Source organism: Nyctereutes procyonoides, unplaced genomic scaffold, assembly GCF_905146905.1.
Source record: "Nyctereutes procyonoides isolate TBG_1078 unplaced genomic scaffold, NYPRO_anot_genome, whole genome shotgun sequence".
Lineage (NCBI taxonomy): Eukaryota > Metazoa > Chordata > Mammalia > Carnivora > Canidae > Nyctereutes > Nyctereutes procyonoides.
The window spans coordinates 10,715,014-10,736,633 of NW_026575052.1; the positions used below are offsets into that span (position 1 = coordinate 10,715,014).

The window sequence follows — 21,620 nt, forward strand, 5'->3', positions numbered from 1 at the left end:
TGTCCTCTCCAATGGGGAAAGATGGGCTGAGGGTGGTCACCAGAGGGTGCAGGGACATGGATTTCCATCTTTCGATGGAAAGACCCTTTCAATGGACCCAGAGAGGCAGACACATCATTCTCAGAAGCAGAGAAAGGGCCATAAAGCCTTGTGTCCGTTCTGCTGCTGCTTTTTAAAAGAAAAGACCAAAAATTAAAAAATGATTTCTTTTTCCTTTCTTTTCCCCCCTCTGATGAGCAGTCTTGATGCCAGTATAAGCCGTGGGGACATACTCAGGTGTGCAGGAAATAGCATGTTTTCCCTGAAGCCAGTTCTGACTTTGAGTCTCCAATACCTTCAGCTGATGAGAAGCAAACAACCTTTTCAGGTGTGGCTCTGCCCTCATTAGGATTGGGAGGGATTTCTGTTCTTGGTCCTCAGTTTCCTCATCTGTAAAATGGGGATAGTGACAGGACACATCTCAACGAGCTGAGTTAAAAATGGCAAAATAGGGGATCCCTGGGTGGCTCAGCGGTTTGGCGCCCGCCTTCGGCCCAGGGCCCGATCCTGGAGCCCCGGGATCGAGTCCCGCGTCAGGCTCCCAGCATGGACCCTGCTTCTCCCTCTGCCTGTGTCTCTGCCTCTCTCTCTCTCTCTCTCACTCTCATAAATAAATAAAAATAAAATCTTTTAAAAAATGGCAAAATATTTACAATACTGTCTGGCTGGCAGTATTAGCTATTGTTGTTGTTGCTATTATTATTTCAAAGGTAGATGCACAGAGAAGCCACAAAACCTAGCAGGGGGTTATCAAGGAAGGTTTCCTGGAAGAGGTGATGCCTCTAATGTCAAAAAACATCCAACCAGATGATGTTATGCTGAACGAAATCAGTCAATCAGAGGAAGACATTTATATGATCTCACTCATAGGTGGAATTTAAGAATTCAAACAGAGGACCATAGGGGAAGAGAGGGAAAAATAAAACAAAATGAAATCAGAGAGGGAGACAAACCATAAGAGACTTTTTTTAAAGGTTTTATTTATTCATGAGAGACAGAGAGAGAGAGGCAGAGGCACAGGCAGAGGGAGAAGCAGACTCCCTGCGGGGAGCCTGACGCAGGATTTGATCCCAGGATCCCCGGACCACGCCCTGAGCCGAACGCAGATGCTCAACCGCTGAGCCACCCAGGTGTCCCAAGAGACTCTTAACCATAGCAAACAAACTGAGGGGTGCTGGAGGGGAGGGGTGGGGGTGGGTCGGGGGTAACTGAGGGATGGGCATTCAGGAGGGCACGTGATATAATGAGCAGTGGCTGTTATATAAGATTGATGAATCACTGATCTCTACCTCTGAAACCAATAATACTTTGTATATTAATTAATTGAATTTAAATTAAAAAATTGGTCCAGATCCAAACTCCTCTGCTTGTATATTTATCAAGGTCTAGAAGTTTAATATATGATCCCCTTGACAAATGTGCTCATTTTGGAGAACTTCAGAAAACACTAAAAAATATAAAGAACATGGAAAACAGTTATAACCCCAACTTCCAGTGATTTCTTTCTAGATTACTTTTATTTCTATCTTTAAAATGCATTAATTGATATACTGTTAAACAATGTATACTTGGCCAGAAAAATGTTTATTTCTAGAAAAGTATTTATGTGTTTATAGAAAATAGAGTTCTAAATGGGAAAAAAAAGCACTGAAAATACTAACAGTGGTTATCTTTGGAGGGGTGGGATTATAGATGCTTCTTCTTGTGTTCCTTTTTGGTGATCTGTATTATCTTTTTCTCCCACGACTATGTATTATTTTGTGTAATTTTTTATTTTACTTTATTGTTATTATTATTATTTTGCAAGAATCAACATCTTCAGCAGGCTCCATGCCCAGGGCAGAGTCCAACACAGGGCTCGATCTCACGACCCTGCGGTCATAACCTGAGCTGAAATCAAGAGTCATACGCTTAACCGACTGAGCCACTCAGGTGCCCCATTATAGTGTAATTTTAAAATGTGATTTTACATTTTAATACAACTTGGGAACCTCAAACTCAGGGTCTTCTCATTATTACATCTTTGGGCCATGGCGGAGAACGAGGTGGCTGGACCAGACTCTGAAGCCTGAATGCTGTAGTCTGAGAGGCTGTGTGTGGCCTTGGGTGTGGCGGTCAGGGGGTTGTCATGAGGCAGGACACCCTGTGGGGTGGGGGGTCAGGGAGACGGCAGGGCGGTTGTTTCTGCACAGCTGGCAATAACAAAAACTATTCTTGCAAACTCTTATTTGCAACTGTTTGTCCGGTGGTTCCATCAGATGCTGCAAATCCTGAGAAATGGAGAACAAAGCTGAGGTTCGGGGTGTGGGGTCCCTCCTGTGACTTCAGTGCTAGAGCTGCCTTAGGAATGCTTTGCTCCTCCTCCCACCATTTCACACAGGCTTTGCCCTCCTTTGCCCCGACTATTGCAGTGGCCTGGGAACAGGTCTGTGCACCTGCATGCAGCCCACATTTCACAACACCACAGCGATATCCCCTCCAACACGCACCTGTGTGAATGCTTTGCCGCACCTCAGCTTGGCTCCCCTGTGTCCGCAGAACCAAATCCCCTCCAGTTGGCCTCTGGCCCCTATGATCCGGGCCCACCTCTCTCCCCATCCTGTCGCTGTTATCCTTCCTTCCCCACTGCCACGCTCCTGTCCTTCGGGCCTGGGCACGTGCGGTGCCCTCTGCTTCGGGAGCCTAGCTGCCACATCTCTGCTGAATACCTGATCTTGCCATCTTGTCTCATCCAAACCATGTATCCCATGGGTCAGCTCACCTGTTTTCCTGCCAGCCCTATGCACTCCTCCAGAGCATGGCTCGGACTTATTTTTCTTTCTTTCTTTCTTTCTTTCTTTCTTTCTTTTCTTTTCTTTTCTTTCTTTTCTTTCTTTTCTTTCTTTCTTCTTCTAAAGATTGTATTTATTCATTAGAGAGAGAGCACGAGCTGGGGAGGTGCAGAGGGAGAGGGAAAAGCAGACTTCCCCTATGTGAGGAGCCTGATGGACGTGGGGCTTGATCCCGGGACTCTGGGATCGTGACCTGAGCCAAAGGCAGAAGCTTAACCGCCTGAGACACCCAGGAGCCCCTTATTTGTCTTTTCTTCTTGCTGTCTGGCAGCTGGTGGTACGGTGGGGCTTGGGTCTCTGTTTGGTGAATGGTGAACAAAGCCTGGCCAAGGCCTTGCTGACATCAGGCCGAAAGAGCAGAGTGGGGTGGTGTGGCCCAAACAGCTGCCACCCATTAGGACACCAACGAGGCCACAACCGTTTCCAGCAGTCGGCGTGGGCACAAAGGCCGGGTGGCTCCAGAAAGCTGGCTCTGGGGCTGTTCCACTCCCCTTCCCCTGAAGGCTTCCTCCTGGCTGGGCTCAGGGAAGGCTTTCTCTGCGGGTGAATATAAATATATAAAACAGCACGAGTTTAGCTGCAAAACTAAAAATAGGAAGCCTGGAATCCGGCCCCCCAGGCTCCTCTAGCCGCTGGACCACACAGGTATGGATGCGGATATTGGGGGGTGCGGCCCCTCCCCCTTGCAGCTCCCCGGCCCTCGTGGGGAGGAATGGGGGGCATTCTGGGTTTCCGCAAGGAACAGTTCATTCTTTCACTCTGGCTGCCCCCACCCCCATATGTTTGACAGCTCATTTCATTTACGACCCCCAAATGAACTGACCCACTGAGGTGCCATTCCCTGCTCACATGGCCAAGCGGGTGTCTGGTGCGGCTGAGAGCCGCCCCCAGACCATGCCAAGGGGACCTAGGTGCCTACGTTTATGGGGTCTGCATCCGGCCCTGCCCCCTCCCCAGAATACCCCCAGGTGGTCCCCAGGAGTCTTCTAAGAGCCTCACAATCTTCCCCTTGGGCACGTGTCACTATCTCAGGCCATGAAACCATGCCAGGATGTCCATCTCAGAATAAAGGCCAGAGCCATCCCCATGGCCTGAAGCCGTTGCAGGGCTGCTCTGAGGTGGGTGGTGCTCCGTCTGGGGGCCATGTCACCTCTCAGGAGGTGCCAAGCACAGCCCCGTGCCCAGGAGGCCACCTCTGGGAACCCCAAGGCCTGCACTGCCGCTCTCAGCCTATGGTCTGGCCAGCCACACACAGGCTGTGGGGCAGGCGTGGGGCTGGTGAGGCTGTGGGCACCGCCCAGCCCAGAGCAACCCCTGGAGCCTCCAAAACAGAATTCTGGAGGCCAAGGGGCTCCCAGACTCTGCGACAAAATGGCTCCTGTATCCTGGATGGGCTGCTTCATGTCCTCAGCTCCTGATGACTCTGGGGTTGCTGAACTGGGGAGGTCAACCTAGCCTTCAAGCCCCATACACGGCTGTCCCAAAGCAGGGCCTTCGGGGATCACGGGACCTGTGATTCCACTGTGCACACTCGCACACGGGGCTGGACACAGTGTGTGCTCAGGTACTACTTGAATAAAAAAGGAAGCTCGGAGAGGGACAGGGACCACCCACTGCCACACAGCTACAGGGGAAAGCAAAGCCTTCTTCCAACCAAGGCGTTCGAAGTTCCTCTGCACGACCACCTTGAGGGGCTCGCGCACGCGCCCCATCTGCTGCCACCTGCAGGCCTCCGTGGTTACGGCAGCGCTGTCCCCACGCCCGGAAGCTCCGAGACCCTGGATGGAGCCGGGGCCAAGTCAGGGACTGCTTCCCCCCTGGCCTGTCCCCTTGGCTGCGCTGGGCGCGCCCGTCTGTGCCTGCTGGGTGGAGGCTCTCGGCCGCAGCTCCTCTTCCATCGACTGTGGCACCGAAGCGTGGCCGGGGAGGGGCTCGAGCTGTGGTCCCCTCCCAATTTCCACCATTGCCTACAGTGTGACCCCGACGCATCTATGGAAGCAGAGTGTTGGCCTGGTGAGGACCAGCCCTGCTCACCCTGGCGGACGCCACCCAGGGCACACTCGGGGAGTTCTGCAGCTGTGTCTGGGGGCTCGCTGGGAGACAACCTGCCCGCCTGGGACCCTCGGGGTGCTGCCGGGCCGTGCGGGGCCTGGATCAAGGGTTTAGGCCGAGGAAATGGAAACTTCCTGTCGGTGTTGGGTTTCAGGCAGACCAGCCTAACGGAAAGGGGCAAAGTCTTGGGATTAGTTTTGAAGTATTTTCATTAGAGAATAAGGTTGTTCTGTGAAAATTCCCCTCCTCAAGTCCCACCTGGACAGGCAGGGAGGGGTGCGTGGGGCCAGGCCTCGTGGCTGGCAGTTCCCCACCAAGTCACACACACAGCTCCTGTCGCCAGCCACAAACAACTCCGGGGCGATGTGGGGCCAGATAACACCCCCACTTTGCACCTTCGCTGCCTCATCTGCAAACTGGGGGAGCTGATGTAGCTGCTAAACTACCCCTGTTCCAGCAAGCACAGGCCCCAGAGGGGCTCCGCCCGGGGGCCGGTCCGCCCCTACCCACCCCTACCCACCTCTGCCCCTGCCCCACTCCCAGCCTCGGCACCAGAGCTGGGTGGCGTACATCGCTCCTGTGTACGTGTAAAGAGTCACAGGCCGCTCGGGAGGGGTGGCGGCACCTCAGAGATCTGTCTGTTTGTCTGGGGTTTCGGCCACACCAGGAGGAGGCTCTGCGGGCTGCACTTGCCCAGAGTGGCCTCTGTGGTCACTACTGATGGAGCTGGATGCAGGGAGGCCAAAGGGCTGGAGTCTCTGAAGCAGTGGGTTTAGTCCTATTCCTGTCCCCAGGCCCTGCCCTGTTCCTCCTGGGCCATGGTGGGAGGTCCCCTCCGGCCCCCGCTCCCTTCCGCCCCCCACCCCTGCACACAGCCCTAGAAGTCTGGCATTGGGATCCTTCAACACATCTCAGTTATATTATTGTAACAAATCAGTCAAAATTCCATTTTACAGTTAAATATTACAGAAGACAGACAGTTTACTGTACAGCAAGTTGTGCATTGAAAACAAACACACCAAGCAAATTATAGTGCAAAGCAGTTTCCACCCCACCCCCTCCCTCTTGCCAGCTCTGGGCCGTTTTACTGAAAGATGTGTGCGTGGCAGGTATTAACACCTCGACGTGACAATATGTCACAGAGGATCCGAACCCGCCACCAACAGGCTTACAGTAAAATGGTTGTTTCCTTGTGCTTTCTAGATCAGTGTGGTCGCCTAGGACGACCTTAAAGCAGCCTTGTAAGTAAGGACCCACTTCCCAGCAGCCCAGGCCGTCTGTACCCACTGTGGGCCTTAACAGACGTGGCGTGGCTGTCATCACTTCTAGTTGGGGGTGGCGGTGGGGGGGCATTTCTCTCCTGACTCTGCCCCTACCAGGGCTCGGCTATCGGGCAGGGTGAACCGACTGGAGCTACAAAGTGCTGGGCCCTGGGAACCCCGGGGCACCTCCCACGCAGGCCTGGGGCCGGGCGGCGGCGGGCACAGAGGACAGGAGCGGAGAAGGGAGGACGGCAGTGGATCTGTAGCTGCTTCCTGAGAAGGGGTGGAGAGCCCCCCCGGCGCGGGGGCTCAGCAGGACACCCCAGCAGCTATCTTGACGAGATGGGAGACTGCTTTTTCCAGTGAGGACAGGACCAGAGAGACTGCAGCAGGAGGGGTTTGGGTAAGATCACCAGCAGGGCTTCCGAACTCGGGGTGGGGTTTGGGGGTGCATCATCTGGCCGCTGCTGCAGGCTGGGGGTGGCGCGGCAGGCCGGGAGCTAGCACAGAGGCGACGACGACGACGACCACGAAGATGAGGGAGGGCAGATTGTCACATCCACAGAGGATGTGGCTGAAACGATGACTGAAAACCACACGCCGTCTAGCCCTTACAGGTTTTCTGGTCCTTTTCCACTTATGCCTTTTTAGAACTAAATTCAGACACGAGAACCCATGTCGCCCGAACCCCTGGGCAAGTCCCGCTTTCCCATCTGCGGACCAAAGTGGGGGCCGCTCACCCGAGTACAGGGGTACAGCCGAGAGGAGGCTGGTGAGCCCTTCGCAGCTCTGTACCACCGCGCGGCCCTCTGCCTCTGCACTTCCTCCGGGGCGGCGGGCTGAGAGCCACAGATGTGAGTCCCGGCGTCGCCTGGGGTTCCCTGAGTCCCCACCAGCCCGCGCCTCCGGTGGGAGACGGTGGGGCGCCGGAGGGCCTGAGCACGCCACCTTCTCAGGAGGCAGAGGGGCTGCTGTTTGCTACTGCAGGGCTTCACCTCTAAGAGACTGTGTGTTTGAAAATGCTTCCCGCTCCTTATTCTAAAATCAGCTTTAAAACCTGGTTTTTGTTCAAGACTGCTTTCGGAGCACAGACTAGTTAAAGACAGAGCGGTCTGAGGCCCGAAGAGCCGCTGGGCCTGCCCGCAAGGCTGGGGGTGGGGGTGGGCACGGCTTGGCTGGACCCAGCTGGGACAGGGGTGCTGAAAGCTCCCCCCACGGCCTCTCACCCCAATGCCTTCTGCTAGGGCCTATCCGGTCCCTGGGGCTCTCTCCAAAAATGGCAATTCTGAGACCAGCCTAGGGGGCAGGGGATTCCCTGGCCCTCCACCCCGAGAACAGAGGGTGAACGCCTTGGGCTGGTAAAGTGCACGGAGGACCGGTCTGCGGGTGTCTTTCCTGGTTTTAGGGACCTGCTGCCATTGGCTAGTCTCCTCTGGGGCCTGGGACCCACAGACAGCTGGGACGGGGTGGGAGCTTTGAGCTGTTAGGAACTATAGGGAAGCAGAGCTGGGGCGGGGACTGGCGTGCGGGTGTTCTCATCCCATCTCTGGGGCCTCTGGATGGGTCCCGTCCCCATCTGTACAACGAGGGGAAACCCTCTCAGGGGTGGGGAGACCTTCCAGTTCTGACCCAATTTGTATAAATGCTGAGGGAGGGCTAGGCCCATGGGATACAGGGTCTCCAGGGAAGGTGAGGGGCTGGGGAGGTCTTGCCAGGGCCCCGGGGGGAGGAGGCCAAGCCACGTGGGCAAGTGCCACCTCTCTCTGGAACGGAGATGGTCTGTGCCCCAGGGGCCCTGGGCCCTGTGATGGCACCGGGCACGGCTGGGGACAGCCAGGTCATTCCAGGGGAGGCGGCAGGAGGATGCTTTCCCACAGGAACGTGGGATGAGATGACGAGGATCTGGGCTGGGGCAGTGTCCTGAGGGAGGTCCCTATCTGTACAACGACGTGGCTGGGCTAGACGCTCTCAGAGCCCCCCACCAGCTCCGGGCCCCAGGACTCGGGGTCCCTGGGCCCGTGATCGGCCTGGAGCTAAGTCCCACTGCTGCCTGGGCCTCAGAGCGGGGCCAGCCGCCTGCCGGGAAGGTCCGCGGGGTCCCCGCCTCCGTGGGGAGCCGTCCACCGTGCCCCGGGCGGTCAGTAGGGCCGCCACACGGCCTCGTCCATGCGGCCCGGCGTGCTCAGGGCAGTGGGCGAGTTGCTGTGGCTGCCGTCCGCCTCCACGCTGTCGCTCTGGCCGCCCAGGCTGGGGTTCATGAGGTTGCCGGCGGCTGCGGCGCTGCTGGTGCAGGAGGCCAGCATGCGCGTGGGGGAGCGCTCGCCTCCGCTGCTGCTGCCGGCCACCATGGAGAACTGGTAGGAGCCCGACGACGCGCCGTAGTACAGGTGGTAGGGGGACGGGTTGGCCTGGAAGGGGCCGCTCTGGTTCTGCGGGGCGCCCGGGTAGGGCGGCGGGAGGTAGGTGTGGTGGAAGCGGCTGGTGGCGGGCACGCTGGCCACGCTGAGGCCGCCCGACGGCGTGGCGCTGTAGGGGAAGGCGGCCGACATGGCCCCGGGGTAGTGCATCCTGGGGTCCGGGAAGCGGCTCTCCGTGAACGTCTGCAGCGCCGGGAAGGAGCGGTCAAACTGGCGGGGGTCGGAGAAGGGGTTCAGGTCCGAGGTGCCTGGGGGACGGCAAGGGGCACGGTCAGTCGCGGCCCGACACCGCCTCCGGGGGCTTCTCTAAGGACGACCTTGGCAGGGGCGCCCCCTCGGTGTGGGCTCAGGTCTGGGGTTGTGAGATCGCGCCCCGCGTGGGGCCCCGCGTTCAGCGGGGAGTCTGCTTGGGACCCTCTCAAATAAATAAATAAATAAATAGTGATTAAAAAGAACCGCCCAGGGCTCTGGTTCACAGGCCGTTTGCGGGAGTCCCTGCTTCTCTATCTGCCTCTGCTCTTGCTGCCCCGGGGCTGCTTGAGGCTGGAGCCTGCCGGGCTCAGAATCCGGCCCCACCTGGGAGGCAGGTGAGAGCAAGCGCCTGGGCCACAGGTGGCCATGGGACGTCCTTGGGCCGGTGGACAAGGGGGAGGACTTGTCTTTCTCCTCCTGGAGTCCTCTTCACAGCCTGGCAGTGCAGAGGCCTGTCCAGGGCACCAAGGTGGGCCCACCTGGGCTGCTGGGGGTACAAGGAGCAGCTTCTGCCTTCCCGCCTCCCCATTCATAGCGGGTAAGACCCTGGGGAGGAAGAGAGTCTCTGATGGTGCTCCGAGCTTCGGAGTCGGTGCTTGCTTTTACAGGTAAGGAAAATGAGGCCCAGCGAGAGAGATCCATTCTTCCTGATGTGGCACAGGAAGGGCTGGAGCTCTCACCAGGCCCCTGCCGTCTGCTCCCTGATGCTGGGTGTGCGCACCTCTCCTGCCCAGGTGGGGCTCAGGTAGCTCATATGAGCTCCTGCCGGTGCCGTGGGGACTGGTTCACAGCAGCCCCGTCTGTCCCCCAGCCTCCCATCCCTCACCCACGGCTGTCCTGTGGGCTGGAGCCCATTGGTGGCCAGACAGCCATGAGATGCCACCTTCACTTGTCTCAGCAGCAAAGTGAGATGGCAGCCGGAGGGGTTCAGTGGCCCAGACCCTGCCGTCACCCGGAGGGGCCCAGTGTCCAGCCCAGGCCCTGCCCCGGCTCCCTCATGTATGGCTCCTCACTGGACTCCGAGACAAGAGCATCTCAGCCTCTGCCCCCTACTCTTGTAGTCACAGACCCCCAAAACCTCAGCATTTAAAGGGGTTTCAGGATTGAGTCTAACCCCTTCAGTAGGAAAACTCAGGCCCAGAGAGGACTTGGCTAAGGGTCACACGGCACCCTGGACCTGGCACAAAATCCTAGGGTTCAGGTTCTGAGCCCTGACCTGTGCCTGATAGGTAGCTGTCCCATCTCTGAGGCAGCCCGGCGCAGCACTAATCCTAGGTCTGCACTTACTGGCTGTGTGTCCTTGGGCAAGTCACCTAACCTCTCTGTGCATCTGTCTTCCCACATGAAAAACAGATACAGTAACAGTTCCTAGGAATTAAATTAGTTAATACATGTGAGGTCCTTAGACGACAGACGGGAGGCTATTGAGGATTTGCAAGCTGCCCTGGCTCTGACACCTCTTGCTCTGAGCACCCAGGAGCACTGGCCCATTCAGGGCCCGGCAAAGATGAGTCCCTGATCCGGGCCCTCCTTGTACCCTGGCCAAGAGGCTGACTCTGGGCAGCAGTAGAGAGGTGGGCAAACCCCCAGCAGTGGTCCTGAGGGCAAGGCTGCTGGGCCCTAAGCCCTTTGTGCCACCCCACCGAACAGGACGCAGAGGGAGACCCGTCTGTCACATGGCCAGCTCTAGGCGGGCACGACCTCCTCGGACTGAGGCTGGGCTGAGGATGGGGGGCAGGTACCCTCAGGCCTCTTGTTTCCCCAGATGTGCCTGCGGTGCTGTGTGATCTCAGGGGAAACCTGTGACTTCTCAGGGCTTTGGGATCCTCCTGACTCCCCCAGGGTGGGGGTGGGGGGTTGCTTAGCAGTGGGCTCTGGTTCTGGTCCTGGCCGTGAATCAGAATGGAACAACGCTCCCAGGCTCAAGGTGGGTGGATGTGAGGACAAGGGGCTGGACGACTGGGGCCTTCTGGGACACGCAGCCTTCTCTCTAACAAGTCCCTTGGCTGGTCAGTGCTGCCCTGAAGCATAAGGGATCAGAGGTGCCCGGCTCCCCACCATCATCTCAGGACACCAGGGCAGAAGGCCTTGTTGGCAGTGCCTGGCACCCCGAGCAGAGCCAGGCATGAGGCTGACACCTCCACTCTGAGTGAAGCGAATTGAGCCCCATGCTCCAAACAAAGGAAACCCAAACTGGGCCCCCAGGATGTGACAGCAGGGCTGCAGCCCATGAAGCACAGGCCATGCATGGTGGGCCTGGGCCTGGGGTGTGTGGCCCTTGGAGTTCCCACGGGTTGTGGGCTCTGAGCTGGGCTAGCCGGGACAGCCACTGTCCTCTCCTGCCTCGCGGCCAGGGTGGGGGGGAAGCGTCTGCCTTGAGCACCCCTGTGGCAGCTGCCTGCCCCCCTCCGCCCCCCACCCCTAGCCCAGTAGCCCCAGGAAACCCGAGCTGGTCGGCTGAGGAGCAGCCAATCCCAACACTGGAAGGAAATGTTTATTTTCTTCTCGAAATTGCCTCAGCTGCTGCATGGTGGCTGAATGAGCCCTTTGAACGGTCAGAAGCCCCCACTGTGGGCAGCCACAGCTGAGGGGGCTGGGGGCTGGGGGCTGGAGGGGTCGGGGCCTCAGCACTGCTTACTAGTGACCAAAACTATGAAGGGGCATCAAGAGAAGTGACGGTGGGATGCCCCGAGGGGATCCCCAGGATAGAGCCTGAGAGCAGAGGCTCATCCTACCACGGTGGGAAGGCCAAGGAAGGGGGCCCAAACCCGGCCCTGCCCACACCCCCCTGCAGCAGGTACCTTCTTCCCACATTACAGATGAGAATACTGAGGTTCAGAGAGGTGGAGTAATCTGCCTGAGATCACAGCTGAAGGGGAAGGACTGGGTCAGCCACGCCCCATACAGATCCAACCTCCCCTCCTGGCTGCCCCAGAGTGGAGGGAGGGGCTCTGGCCCTTCAGGGCTGGACAGGGGGAGGCTTGCCTCAGGCTCCTGGGGGCACTGATTTCTAAGCCAAGTTCATGCAACTGTGCTTCCATGGGAGCTGTGGGGCAGGAAGCCACTGTTTACTTTCACCTTCTAGGTTTTGGGGCTCCCTGGCTGGGCCCCGATACCCACCGGGCCCCAGCTCTGCCCACGGCAGGGAAAGGCCTGGAGTGTTAGACTACTGTCCCTTGACAAGTGCTGGCCTGTGAGAGACTAAAGCATAGACAGCTTTTGGGCAGGAGTGGGCAGGACCCCCGGGAGCAGAGTACCTCCCACTGTCTCTGGGGGTCAGACCCTATGCTGCAGGCCCCGGGGCTCAAGAACCACCGAATGTCTCAAACTCACTAGCCCATGGGTCTCTCTCGACCCTGGGGGCTCAGCAAGGCCAAGAATGGAAGCTTCCCACACCAGAAAAGAAGGGACCCCCTCTTCATACTGAGGGGCCGTAACAAGTCCCCCCACCACTGGATCGTGCCTGGCACACACGGCAAGGGCTAAAGGCAAGGCCTCCCATAGCGGAGAGCCCCAGTGAGCCCCGAGCTCAGCCTGGAGTGTGAAGGGGAGAAGGGAGTCAGCTTGCACCCTCACCCTGGGCTCTTCCTGTTTGTGATGCCCTCATCTGCATTCTCAGAAGTGCAGGGACTAGGGGCTGGGGGGACATTGGACCTGGTCATCGATGGGCTCTGCGACCCAAGAGTGGCTCTTAATCTCTTAAGCCTCAATTCACTCATCTGCCAGATGGGTTGTAAGCAGGCCCTGCAGGACCGGGAAAGAGGGGCCACCCACCGTCCATGGCGGCAGCCGGCCCTGCTGCCTCTGTCCAGCACTCTGGACGAGAGCTCTGTGCCCCAGGGCCCGCCTCACCCCGGCTCCTGCGCCCCAACCCACCGGCTGAGAGGGCCCGGGGAACAGGGTAGATACTCCTCACCCGGCCATTCACGGGCCTGCCCTGTGCCAGGCGTGTCTCCGCAGCCCGGCCTCGCTGTGCCTGTCGTGTCCATCCAAGCAGGAGGGACAAGGACACCTAGAGGCCTCCCTTGTCTTTTCTGTTTGTAAGAAGTCTCTGGGCCAAGAGGGGACTTTTCCCAGGCGCCACTGTGTGTCTCCAGGGCCGTGACATCACTTTGCTGTTTACGAGGGTCACCTGGGGGCAGTTATGGCATCTGAATGTCTCCCCAGGGTTGGGCAGAGGCATCCACCCCTGCCCCTCTTTCGGAAACCACAGTTGAGGCTCAGGTGGGGGGCACAAGGTATCTCTGGCAGGGGGAGGTCTGTCACGCGCTCCTTAGACAAGTCACGCCCCAATTTTAACGGGTACACTATGGGATGAATGCCCACATCCCTCAGGAGACGGCGGGTTCCTGGACGCAGGGACTGTGTCATGCTGACCCCTGGGGCCAGGCACCTTGCGCGTGGCACATGGTGGGTGTCGGTGAGTGTTTGCTGAGTGAATGAATGGAGGAGCATCCCTAAGGACACATCCGTAGGAGCCAGTGGGCAGGAGCATCCTCCTTCACAAGGCGGCGCAGCGCCTGCTCCTCCAAGGGCGCCCTCATCTGGGGCCCCGTCCCGGTCCCCGCCCGCTCCCGCTGGGCCGTACCTTGGATGGGGGTCTGGGCCTGGCTGCTATAGTGGCTGGTGGTGCTGATGGAGCCGCGGGGGCTGGGCGTGCTCGGCGTCACCCGCATGCGCAGCCGTTCCAGCTCCCCGAAGCGGTCGGGGAACGCCTTGGTCTGGTCCTCCAGCTTCTGCCGGTGTCCTGCAGAGCATGGGGAGCCCGTCAGCAGCTGGTTCCCGAGAGTCTCAGGGGGACAGAAATGCCTCACTCTGCTGGGAGGTTCTCCCGGAGGTCCAGCCCGAGACCTCTCCAGGGCAATCCTCAGCTTACTCCCAACCTCCATCCTGAGTTCCCCAAAGACTTTCTGGACAGAGGATGGCCATGACGTGCTGCCTTGGGGCTGCCGTGATGGCCCGTCTCAGCCCTGCCTGCCTGAGTGGGAACAGACATCCTTCTACCTGAACTTCTACAACCCACTGTGCAGAAGGGGAAACTGAGGCAGTGGGCCTGTGAAGGTGGCTCATGGGGGCTCCCATGGTAGCGAGGGAGACAACCCAGGAGTGCTGCCACCCTCTGCCTCCAGGTGTCCCAGACGTCACACTCCCCACATCTACAAGAATAATAGGTGGTGCCGGAGTGGGACAAGTGGCTGCTCCAGCCCTGGGCCAGCCTGGGAACCCCCAGCACATGCTGCTTCTCTCCTGGCCTCAGACAGGGGAGGAAGATTCACCGAGACGTGCACAAGACGCATGGGGCACTTCAGGGAGGGGCTGAACTCGCACCTCTGACTGGAAGCTGGGGACAGAGGGCCAGTGCCCTGGCCTGGGGCGTCACCCCTGGAGAAACTGTTAGCATTTCCTATTACTTCCAAGCCATGGCCCACACAGGAGGGCCCCAGCTTTGTCTCCTGGTCCCCGAGGAGATGGGCAGGGGCGGGATGGTCATGCCCCTGCCTCTGTGCAGCTAGCTGAGGCTACCCTCACAGCTTCTGGAATGACATCAACTTGCGGGAACCACCCCCCACCTCCCACTTTTTCAATTATTCACTTTACATTTCACAAGCAACACACGAATCTCTATAAAAATAAAAGCATTACCGAACTATAGGTAAGGCCAATGGTTCCTCTGACCCGCTCTAAACCCCTCCCCAGAAGCCCCCACGTGGTCAGTTGGGTGGTCTCTCTTTCCAGCCTTTTTTGGTGTCACATGCATGGAAAACACAGAACCAGTTTCTCACGGAACTTCTTGAATGGTCTCAGGTTTATAATTCTCTAGCTCGCTTTTCCAGTAGCACATCCCAGAGTACCACCTCAGTCTCCTGATCTGTAAAATGGGGGGAGGAACCCAGCACCATAGAAACAATGAGCTCCCGCTACACCTGGGGAGCCCTCCCGGGTGGCACAGGCAGGGCTCAGCACTGGCCAGCAGCTGTCCCTCCTCCTGCCCTGGCACGGCCCCTGGAGGCCGCAGCTCACTCAGCCGGCCCTCTGGGACGGATGATTAGGTTGTTTTCACATTTCCTCCACTATTCACGGGCAGTACACCCAGGAGCAACGCTGTTCACACCTCATTGTGTCTGGGGATCTCTCCAGTGCAGACACCAGCCACGAGCCTAACACCCGAGGCTGGTGGCTGGTCCGTTCCACTCCACTGGACCCCACCCCAATCCCGATCCCGACAGAGGCAGGAGGCCAGACAGGCAGGGTGGCCGGGTTCTCTTTTTACAAAGAGAATTACAGCTCAGAGAGGTGAACAGGCTTGCCCTCAGTCACACAGCGAGGAAGAGCAGGATGTCCTCGGAGAAGAAGCAAGGGGAGCGGCTAAGGGCCTTGCCTGAGTCCTCGGATCTGCTGACCTGCCGAATTTTCTAGACTGGCAAGGAGAGAAGAGAGAAGTAGATGGGATGTAAAACAGAACCCCTCGCTGTTCTTCCTGAGGCCGCGACACGTGCTGGGGGCCTAGAAAAGTGTGAAATGACTAGTGAGGGTCCCTGGGAATGAGGAAACAGAGGTAGAGGCCTCAGAAAGGGTTGGATTTCTGATTTTCAAACTGGGGATGCAGTGGATCCTGGCACCCTAGATGCACCCAGGCTCCCTGCACACCCCTGCCTCAGATGGGCACCTGGAGGTTCTTAGAGATGAACAGGGAGTCCTGGGAGCCACAGTAGGCTCAGCAAGTCAGCAAGAAGCAGGGAACCCACTTTCTCCTCGGAGGAGGCCCCAGTCCTAGAGGCCAGGGGACACCGTCGGATACCGTCAGCTAAGATGAGACCACTCGGCTTCCAGCCAGGCCCCTGTGCTGCCTCCTAGGACCGTTGGTAAGGGGGCAAATGAAGGCTGGGGGTGACCTGAGCTGGAGCTGGGGCTACAGACTCTGACACCTGTGGGCACCAGGCAAGTCACGTCCATGCGGCACACGGGATGGGTGGGGAGTGGGGCAGAGTGGAGGGGGTGTGCTTTGCAGAAGGGCCAGTTGCCACGCAGTCCAGCTGGCCGGTGCCCTGATGAGGGTGGGCCCAGTGTTGCCAGAGCCTCCAGGTTACCAGGAGAACCCCACTTCTATGTGAACTCTTTATATGCCGGCCATTAATTCCAATACTGAAAACGAAAACAAAAACAAAAAGAAAACAAAACCCTCTAAAAACCCCAAACCAACCTGTAGGATGTGTCCTGCCTACCCGCTGCCAGTTGGCAACCTCAGAGTTCGAGATTTCATTTTCTGGTTGGTTGGGTAACCTTAGCCACTGAGGCCTGCTTAGCAGAGACCCTCAGGAGGTGGTCTCTAGGGGAGTGTCGCAGCGCAGCCCTCAAGGACCTGGGGAGAAACGCCTCGACGCAGCTGTTGCAGCCACCGAGGGTGGCAGGGTGACGTGTGGCCAAGCTGGACGACACATGAATTCAGGACGATCCCAACAGGGAGGAAGTCGGCCGCGTAGACGCGGGGCTGCAGCCTGACCTGACAGCAGCTGGGTGCAAAGATTCTGGGTGCCTCGGTCAACCACAAGTTTGAAGTGAGCCAATGGGGCCCACACAAAAACTGGTGCAGAACGTCAGGCCTTGTAATTATCGTCACCGCGGAACGAAGTCCTGTTTCTGAGTCACACTGTGTACGAGGTGTTTACGGTTACTCCTGCAGCCCAGCGGAAGGAGGGCAGAGTTCACAGCAGCCTGGGCTCAAGGATGGGCCTGCCACTTGTGCAGCCTGGTGGCCTCACTCGAGTCACACTCCCCTCCACCCCCCTGCCCCCGCCAAGCTGCAGCATCCCTGTCCTGGCCAAACAAGGTCTAGGAATGCGCTCCATCTACATGGGTCGCTGATATCTTGACTGTCACTTCTATACCGGCTCACACGGAGGGGGGCAGGATTAGCATCCTCACCCCGAAGCCGAAGCCACAATGGTTGAGTCTGAGACACAGAGCTGGGGTGGTGGTGGGGGGGGGGAGGGGGGGGAGCCTGCACTGGCAGGCAGACCCCTGAGGCCAAGTCCGGTGCGTGTTCTCTCTCCTGACACTTTCCGTTTTGCTCCCACTGTACAGGTGGGACTACTGAGGCTTCCAGAGGGGACCGACGCTGCGTGCTTGGCCTGGGACGGACACCAGGCGGTCAGGCCCGAGAGCACGTGCTCCACCATCTGCTGCTCTCTGCCTTCGCCAGGGCCACACTGGAGCAGGGCAGTTCTAACAGTACTTGGGGAGTCGCCTCCTTGCTGCCGCGGGACTCCGGAGCCGCTGCCAGGGAGGGGCGAGGGGAGGCTGAGGTGCCTCCGCGTGGCCCGGGCGCCAGAGAGTCTTGGAGCCACAGGGCCCGGCCGTCACATTTGGAGCAGAACGGAACTTCCTGTGCCTGAGGATAGATGGGCCTACAGAATAGACCTCTTTCATTTGGCCACCCACCGTGGGAGCTGGGTGGGGCGCGCTGGCCTCGCTTACTCGGTCACCTGGGGCCCGGCCCTGTCACGTTGTGCCTCAGTTTCCCCGCTGCGCCGCTTGCTCCCTGAGGCCCCTCTAGCTTTGAAAGTCTCTGGCATAAGATTACAAAGCTCAGCCTCTGGCCGTAGGAGGGCCTCCAGGAAGAAAGAAGGCAGGGCTGCTCACGCAGGGTTCACCCCCTACCACCCGCCTCCTCTTGATGCTGCTGTTCTCGGCCTTTCTCTAGCACTCTCCACCTCTCACACTTCAGAGCCCCAGCTCAGCTCCAGCGCAGCCCCTGCCAGGAGGCTTCCGGGTCCTTTCGGGCTCAGCCCAGAGCCCCTCCCCTTCAGGCGGACCCCGTCTCCGTGCCCAGCCCACCCGGCAGCACCCTGCAGGCTCAGAGCAGTAGGAGCACGAGCCGAGCCGAGCACAGAGTAAGAGCTGCAGCCAAAGCTTAGCTCGCTGAAAGCTTCCTCCACTCCAGCGTCTATGTCGTCACTGACATGCCCGCCTGGCTTCACCCCGCATCATCCCCACTGTCCCTATTTTACAGGTGAAGAAACGGAGGCTGGCTACGGGTCAATGACATGCTCGAGGTCACACAGACAGCTTGAGGCCACCTTCTCTTCCTGGAGGCCTTCCTGCAAGAAAGGGGCCTGGGTTTTGATCATCAGGGGGCCTCAGACAAGGGTGTTAGGGCCCGGCCCAGGCTCAGGGCCCAGACTGGCTCTCTGTGGGCCCAGGAGGGTGGGCCATGGGGAGGAGAGGGTCTCGGTGGACCCACCAGAAGCTCTGCCCTGCTCCGAAGCTAGAGCCTCACTTTGCTCTAACCTCCAAGTCCCTCTCCCGCTCTGGGCCTCAGCTGCTACTCCTGTAATGTGGTTTTTACACCGTCTAGCCCCCCGAGGTGAAGATGAGCTGCAGGACAGACCCCCCCATGGGTCTAAAGGTAAGGCACTTTGCTGGGAGGATGGGGGCCACCTGGGTAAGGCCCCACCTTGGCCCGCCACACCTGGCTCAGGCGACCTGTCAGCCTCCAGTAGCTGGGCTCAGGTCACTGACAGCCCCTGCAACACTGTCTCCCTTAGAGCTGCGACCCCATTTGTGGGAGGGCAGGTCCCAGTGGCCCAGGCCTGTAGGAGACAGCTCTCCCTGACTGGTGACGGGGGGGGGGGGGGGGGGGGGGCAGGTCCCTTTCTCCCCTGGGGCTTCAGCTGTCTCATCTGTAAAATGGAGATCACAATCTAACTCCCAAGGGCAGGAACAGGCTGCAGGAATGAAACCAGCAGTCTGGCCTGGAGCCTCAGGGAAGGCGTCCTGGGGTCCGCAGTTCTTCCTTAATGTGTCTACAAAGTGGGGGTGCCCAGCCTCGCAGACGTAGGAGAAGGGTCAGAAGGGGGGGAATGAACACTGGGGCCCAGCCAGACCGCTGATTCACCCAGGGTCATGCAGTGCTGGTGGCAGAGGACAGGGCTGGGTTCTGGGCTGGGGGCTCCCTTATCCGCAGTCCCAGGGCATCCTTCATCACTACCAGCTGGGCCAGCATGGGGCCCCCGCACCTACCAGGTACCTGGTACTTCTGGGGAAACCGTCGGAGCCATCGCCCTGCCTTCACGCTGGCCCAACGCAGGCCCCCATGATGAGAGTGCAACCACTTCTGTGGGCATAGACGATGGGCCACGCACTGTGCTAGGTGGGCCACGTGTGTCACCTACAAGGGCCACAGCCCTCTGTGAGGCTGCTACCGTTGTCCCCATTTTACAGACGGCAAAGTGGAGGCACAGGGTCAAGGTCACACCTGGAAATGGTCAGCACCTTGCATGAAGCGTGACAGCTAAGGTCTTGGCCTCCTGAGACCTCCGAGAGGGGAGTGCTGTGTTGACGGGCGGTGAGGCTCCACTGGCCAGAGGCCAGCTCATCATTCTGCCTCAGCTGGTGGGAGACAGGAGGCCACGGGGGCCGGGGGCCAGGGGCCAGGGGCCAGGGAGAAGCCGAGCTGGGCAGGGCTCAGGAACAGCATCGGCTGCCGGGAACAATGTGGGCCCCAGTGACGGGGCCTTCACCCATCTGAAGCCACTCGGCTGCCTCCTCGGCTGCCAGGCCCAGCCCTGGTGCGGTCACAACCCAGACACAGCCTCCACTGTCCGCCCAGCCGCGGGGTGGGGCACCCGGGCCCAAGGCCCGCTCTGTGGCCTGTCAGGAGATTTACACCCGACTCTTAACAACCGCGCGCGGAATCGCAGGCGGGTGCTGGGCCCCGGGTGGTCTGCCTTGAATCGGCCCCCTGTGAGCAGATGAAAGCTGGTCGGTGGCTGGGCAGGGAAATGGGCTGGCGGGGGGCCAGCGGGCAGGGAGGCAAGCTGCTCCCTCCCAGGGCTGCAAGTGGGGCTTCCAGCGGCCTGGGGTTGATTAGGGGAAGCCGGGAGGTCTGAGGTTAACCCCTTCCCTCCTGCTGGGTGCACTCCCCTGGGGATCTAGGGGATCCTGGGAGCCAGGGGCCAGGAGCAGTTGCCTCTCCTCAACCCAGGCACCCCTCTGCCTCCCCGTACCTGGAGCTGAAAGCGAAACTGTGGCACCTTGAGGACCCTTGAAGGTCCAGAGACAGGCTTAGGGTCACTTCTCCTGCCCATGCTGTCTGGGGGCCCCCAGCAGCCACAGTGGCTCTGTGCTTACTTCCTTCAGACCTCTCTGGCCAAATGTCACCTCTTCAACCGGCCCCCCTGGATCCACTCCCTGCCCACGTCCTATCCCTGTACTCCCTACCCCTTCACCCAGCTCTGTTTTTCTTCATTAAGACTTCTCGCTACCGGGGCACTTGGGTGGCTCAGGGATTGAGCGTCTGGCTTTGGCTCAGGTCATGATCCAGGGTTCTAGAATCGAGTCCCGCATTGGGCTCCCTGCAGGGAGCCTGCTTCTCGCTCTGCCTGTGTCTCTGCCCCTCTCTCTGTGTCTCTCTTGAATAAATAAATAAAATCTTAAAAAAAAAAGACTTCTCACTACCTGAAATTAAATCAGCTAATCATTTGTTTACTTCATTTACTCCACAAACATTTACTGAGCGCCTCCTAAGTGCTCACATCTGCATTTCGGGCTCTAGGCCAGTGCCTAGCAAAGCAGAGGAGAGAACCTCTGCCCCATGGAGCACAGACACTGGTGAGGAGAGATGAGAAATAAATGAAATAAATGTATGAACTCTATAGCATCTTGGAAAGTAACCAGGGCTCCAAGCAAAATCCAGGCTGGTAAGTATGGGTGGCGGTGGGTGAGTGTGTGATCTGAAGCAGCATGTCAGGGGAGGCGGCTCACTGAGAAGTTAGGGTAAAGACTTCAATTAGGGTGGAAAAGAGTCAGCCGTGATTCTAGGGGTGTCTGGGGAGGAGTGTTCCAGAGAGAGAGAATAGCAGTGCAAAGGCCCCGCGGCAGGGACGTGGCCGCCCAATTCGAGGACCAGCCAGGAGGCCGGTGTGGCCAGAGTGGGGTGAGTGAGGAGGAAGATGTCAGAGAAGAAGGCAGGGGTAAGGAGCACAGATCAGGGAGGGCAGTGTGGGCCACGGTGACAAGAGAACTATTTACCATCTTTCCCCACTGCTAGCGTGTAAGACCTGAAAGGGATGGAGCCTGTCTATTGGATTCACTGTGGCATCCTCAGCTTCTAGAACAGTGCCAGACACCTGAAAGGTGCCCAGGAAAATATTTGTTGAAATCATTCTGTGTGCATTTTTGGGAAGAAAGGGCCCACAGGCAAGATGCCAGAACCGCCCCCCTCTACCTCAGGCAGGATTAAGAACTTGGGTCCTACGCTTTCAGGTACCAGCACCTGCTAAGCTTGGAAGATGGGGCGAGCAGTTCTTAAACCATGGTCCATGCCAGAATTGCCAGGCACTGGACTGCCTCCTGCCTGAATCCTGGATTCTGCTCAGCCACCTGCTTTTTTAACCAGCCCCCGGTGACTATGAGGGACACCAGCATTGAGAACCTCAGAAACCAAGGCCACACAGGCAGGAAGCCACCAAGCCAGCCTTCAAACCCAGCCAGCCACCTGGCTGCAGATCGGGCATGCTCTGCAGGGCACCAGAGGGGAACGACCCAGCCACAGAACCCACAGCTGGGCCTCAGGGATCTGCAGACTCCCACTCCTTGGCTCCCAGGACCAGCCCCTACTCCCACCCCACCCAACCCCACAGAAGGCTCAGCCCTCACATGGGGCTGGGAGTCACAAAGCAGGAGAAAAGCCCAGAAAGGAAATCCTGTGATAATCCATGAGGGTTTGGGTACTTCCTGTGGGCTGGGCAGCTGCAAGCTCCTTTAAT

General features: G+C 58.7%; 1 protein-coding gene across 1 annotated transcript in view; it reads right to left on the bottom strand.

The window, feature by feature from the left end:
• Positions 1-5,826: 5,826 nt before the first annotated feature.
• Positions 5,827-21,620, bottom strand: part of RUNX3 (RUNX family transcription factor 3) — a 59,761-nt gene continuing 43,967 nt past the window's right edge. Inside the window, exons 5-6 of the mRNA XM_055332809.1 lie at positions 13,442-13,600; positions 5,827-8,849 (exon numbers count right to left, since the gene is read on the bottom strand). Coding sequence (XP_055188784.1) covers positions 8,323-8,849; positions 13,442-13,600 — 686 coding nt within the window. The 3' untranslated portion in view covers positions 5,827-8,322. The remainder of the gene's footprint in view (positions 8,850-13,441; positions 13,601-21,620) is intronic.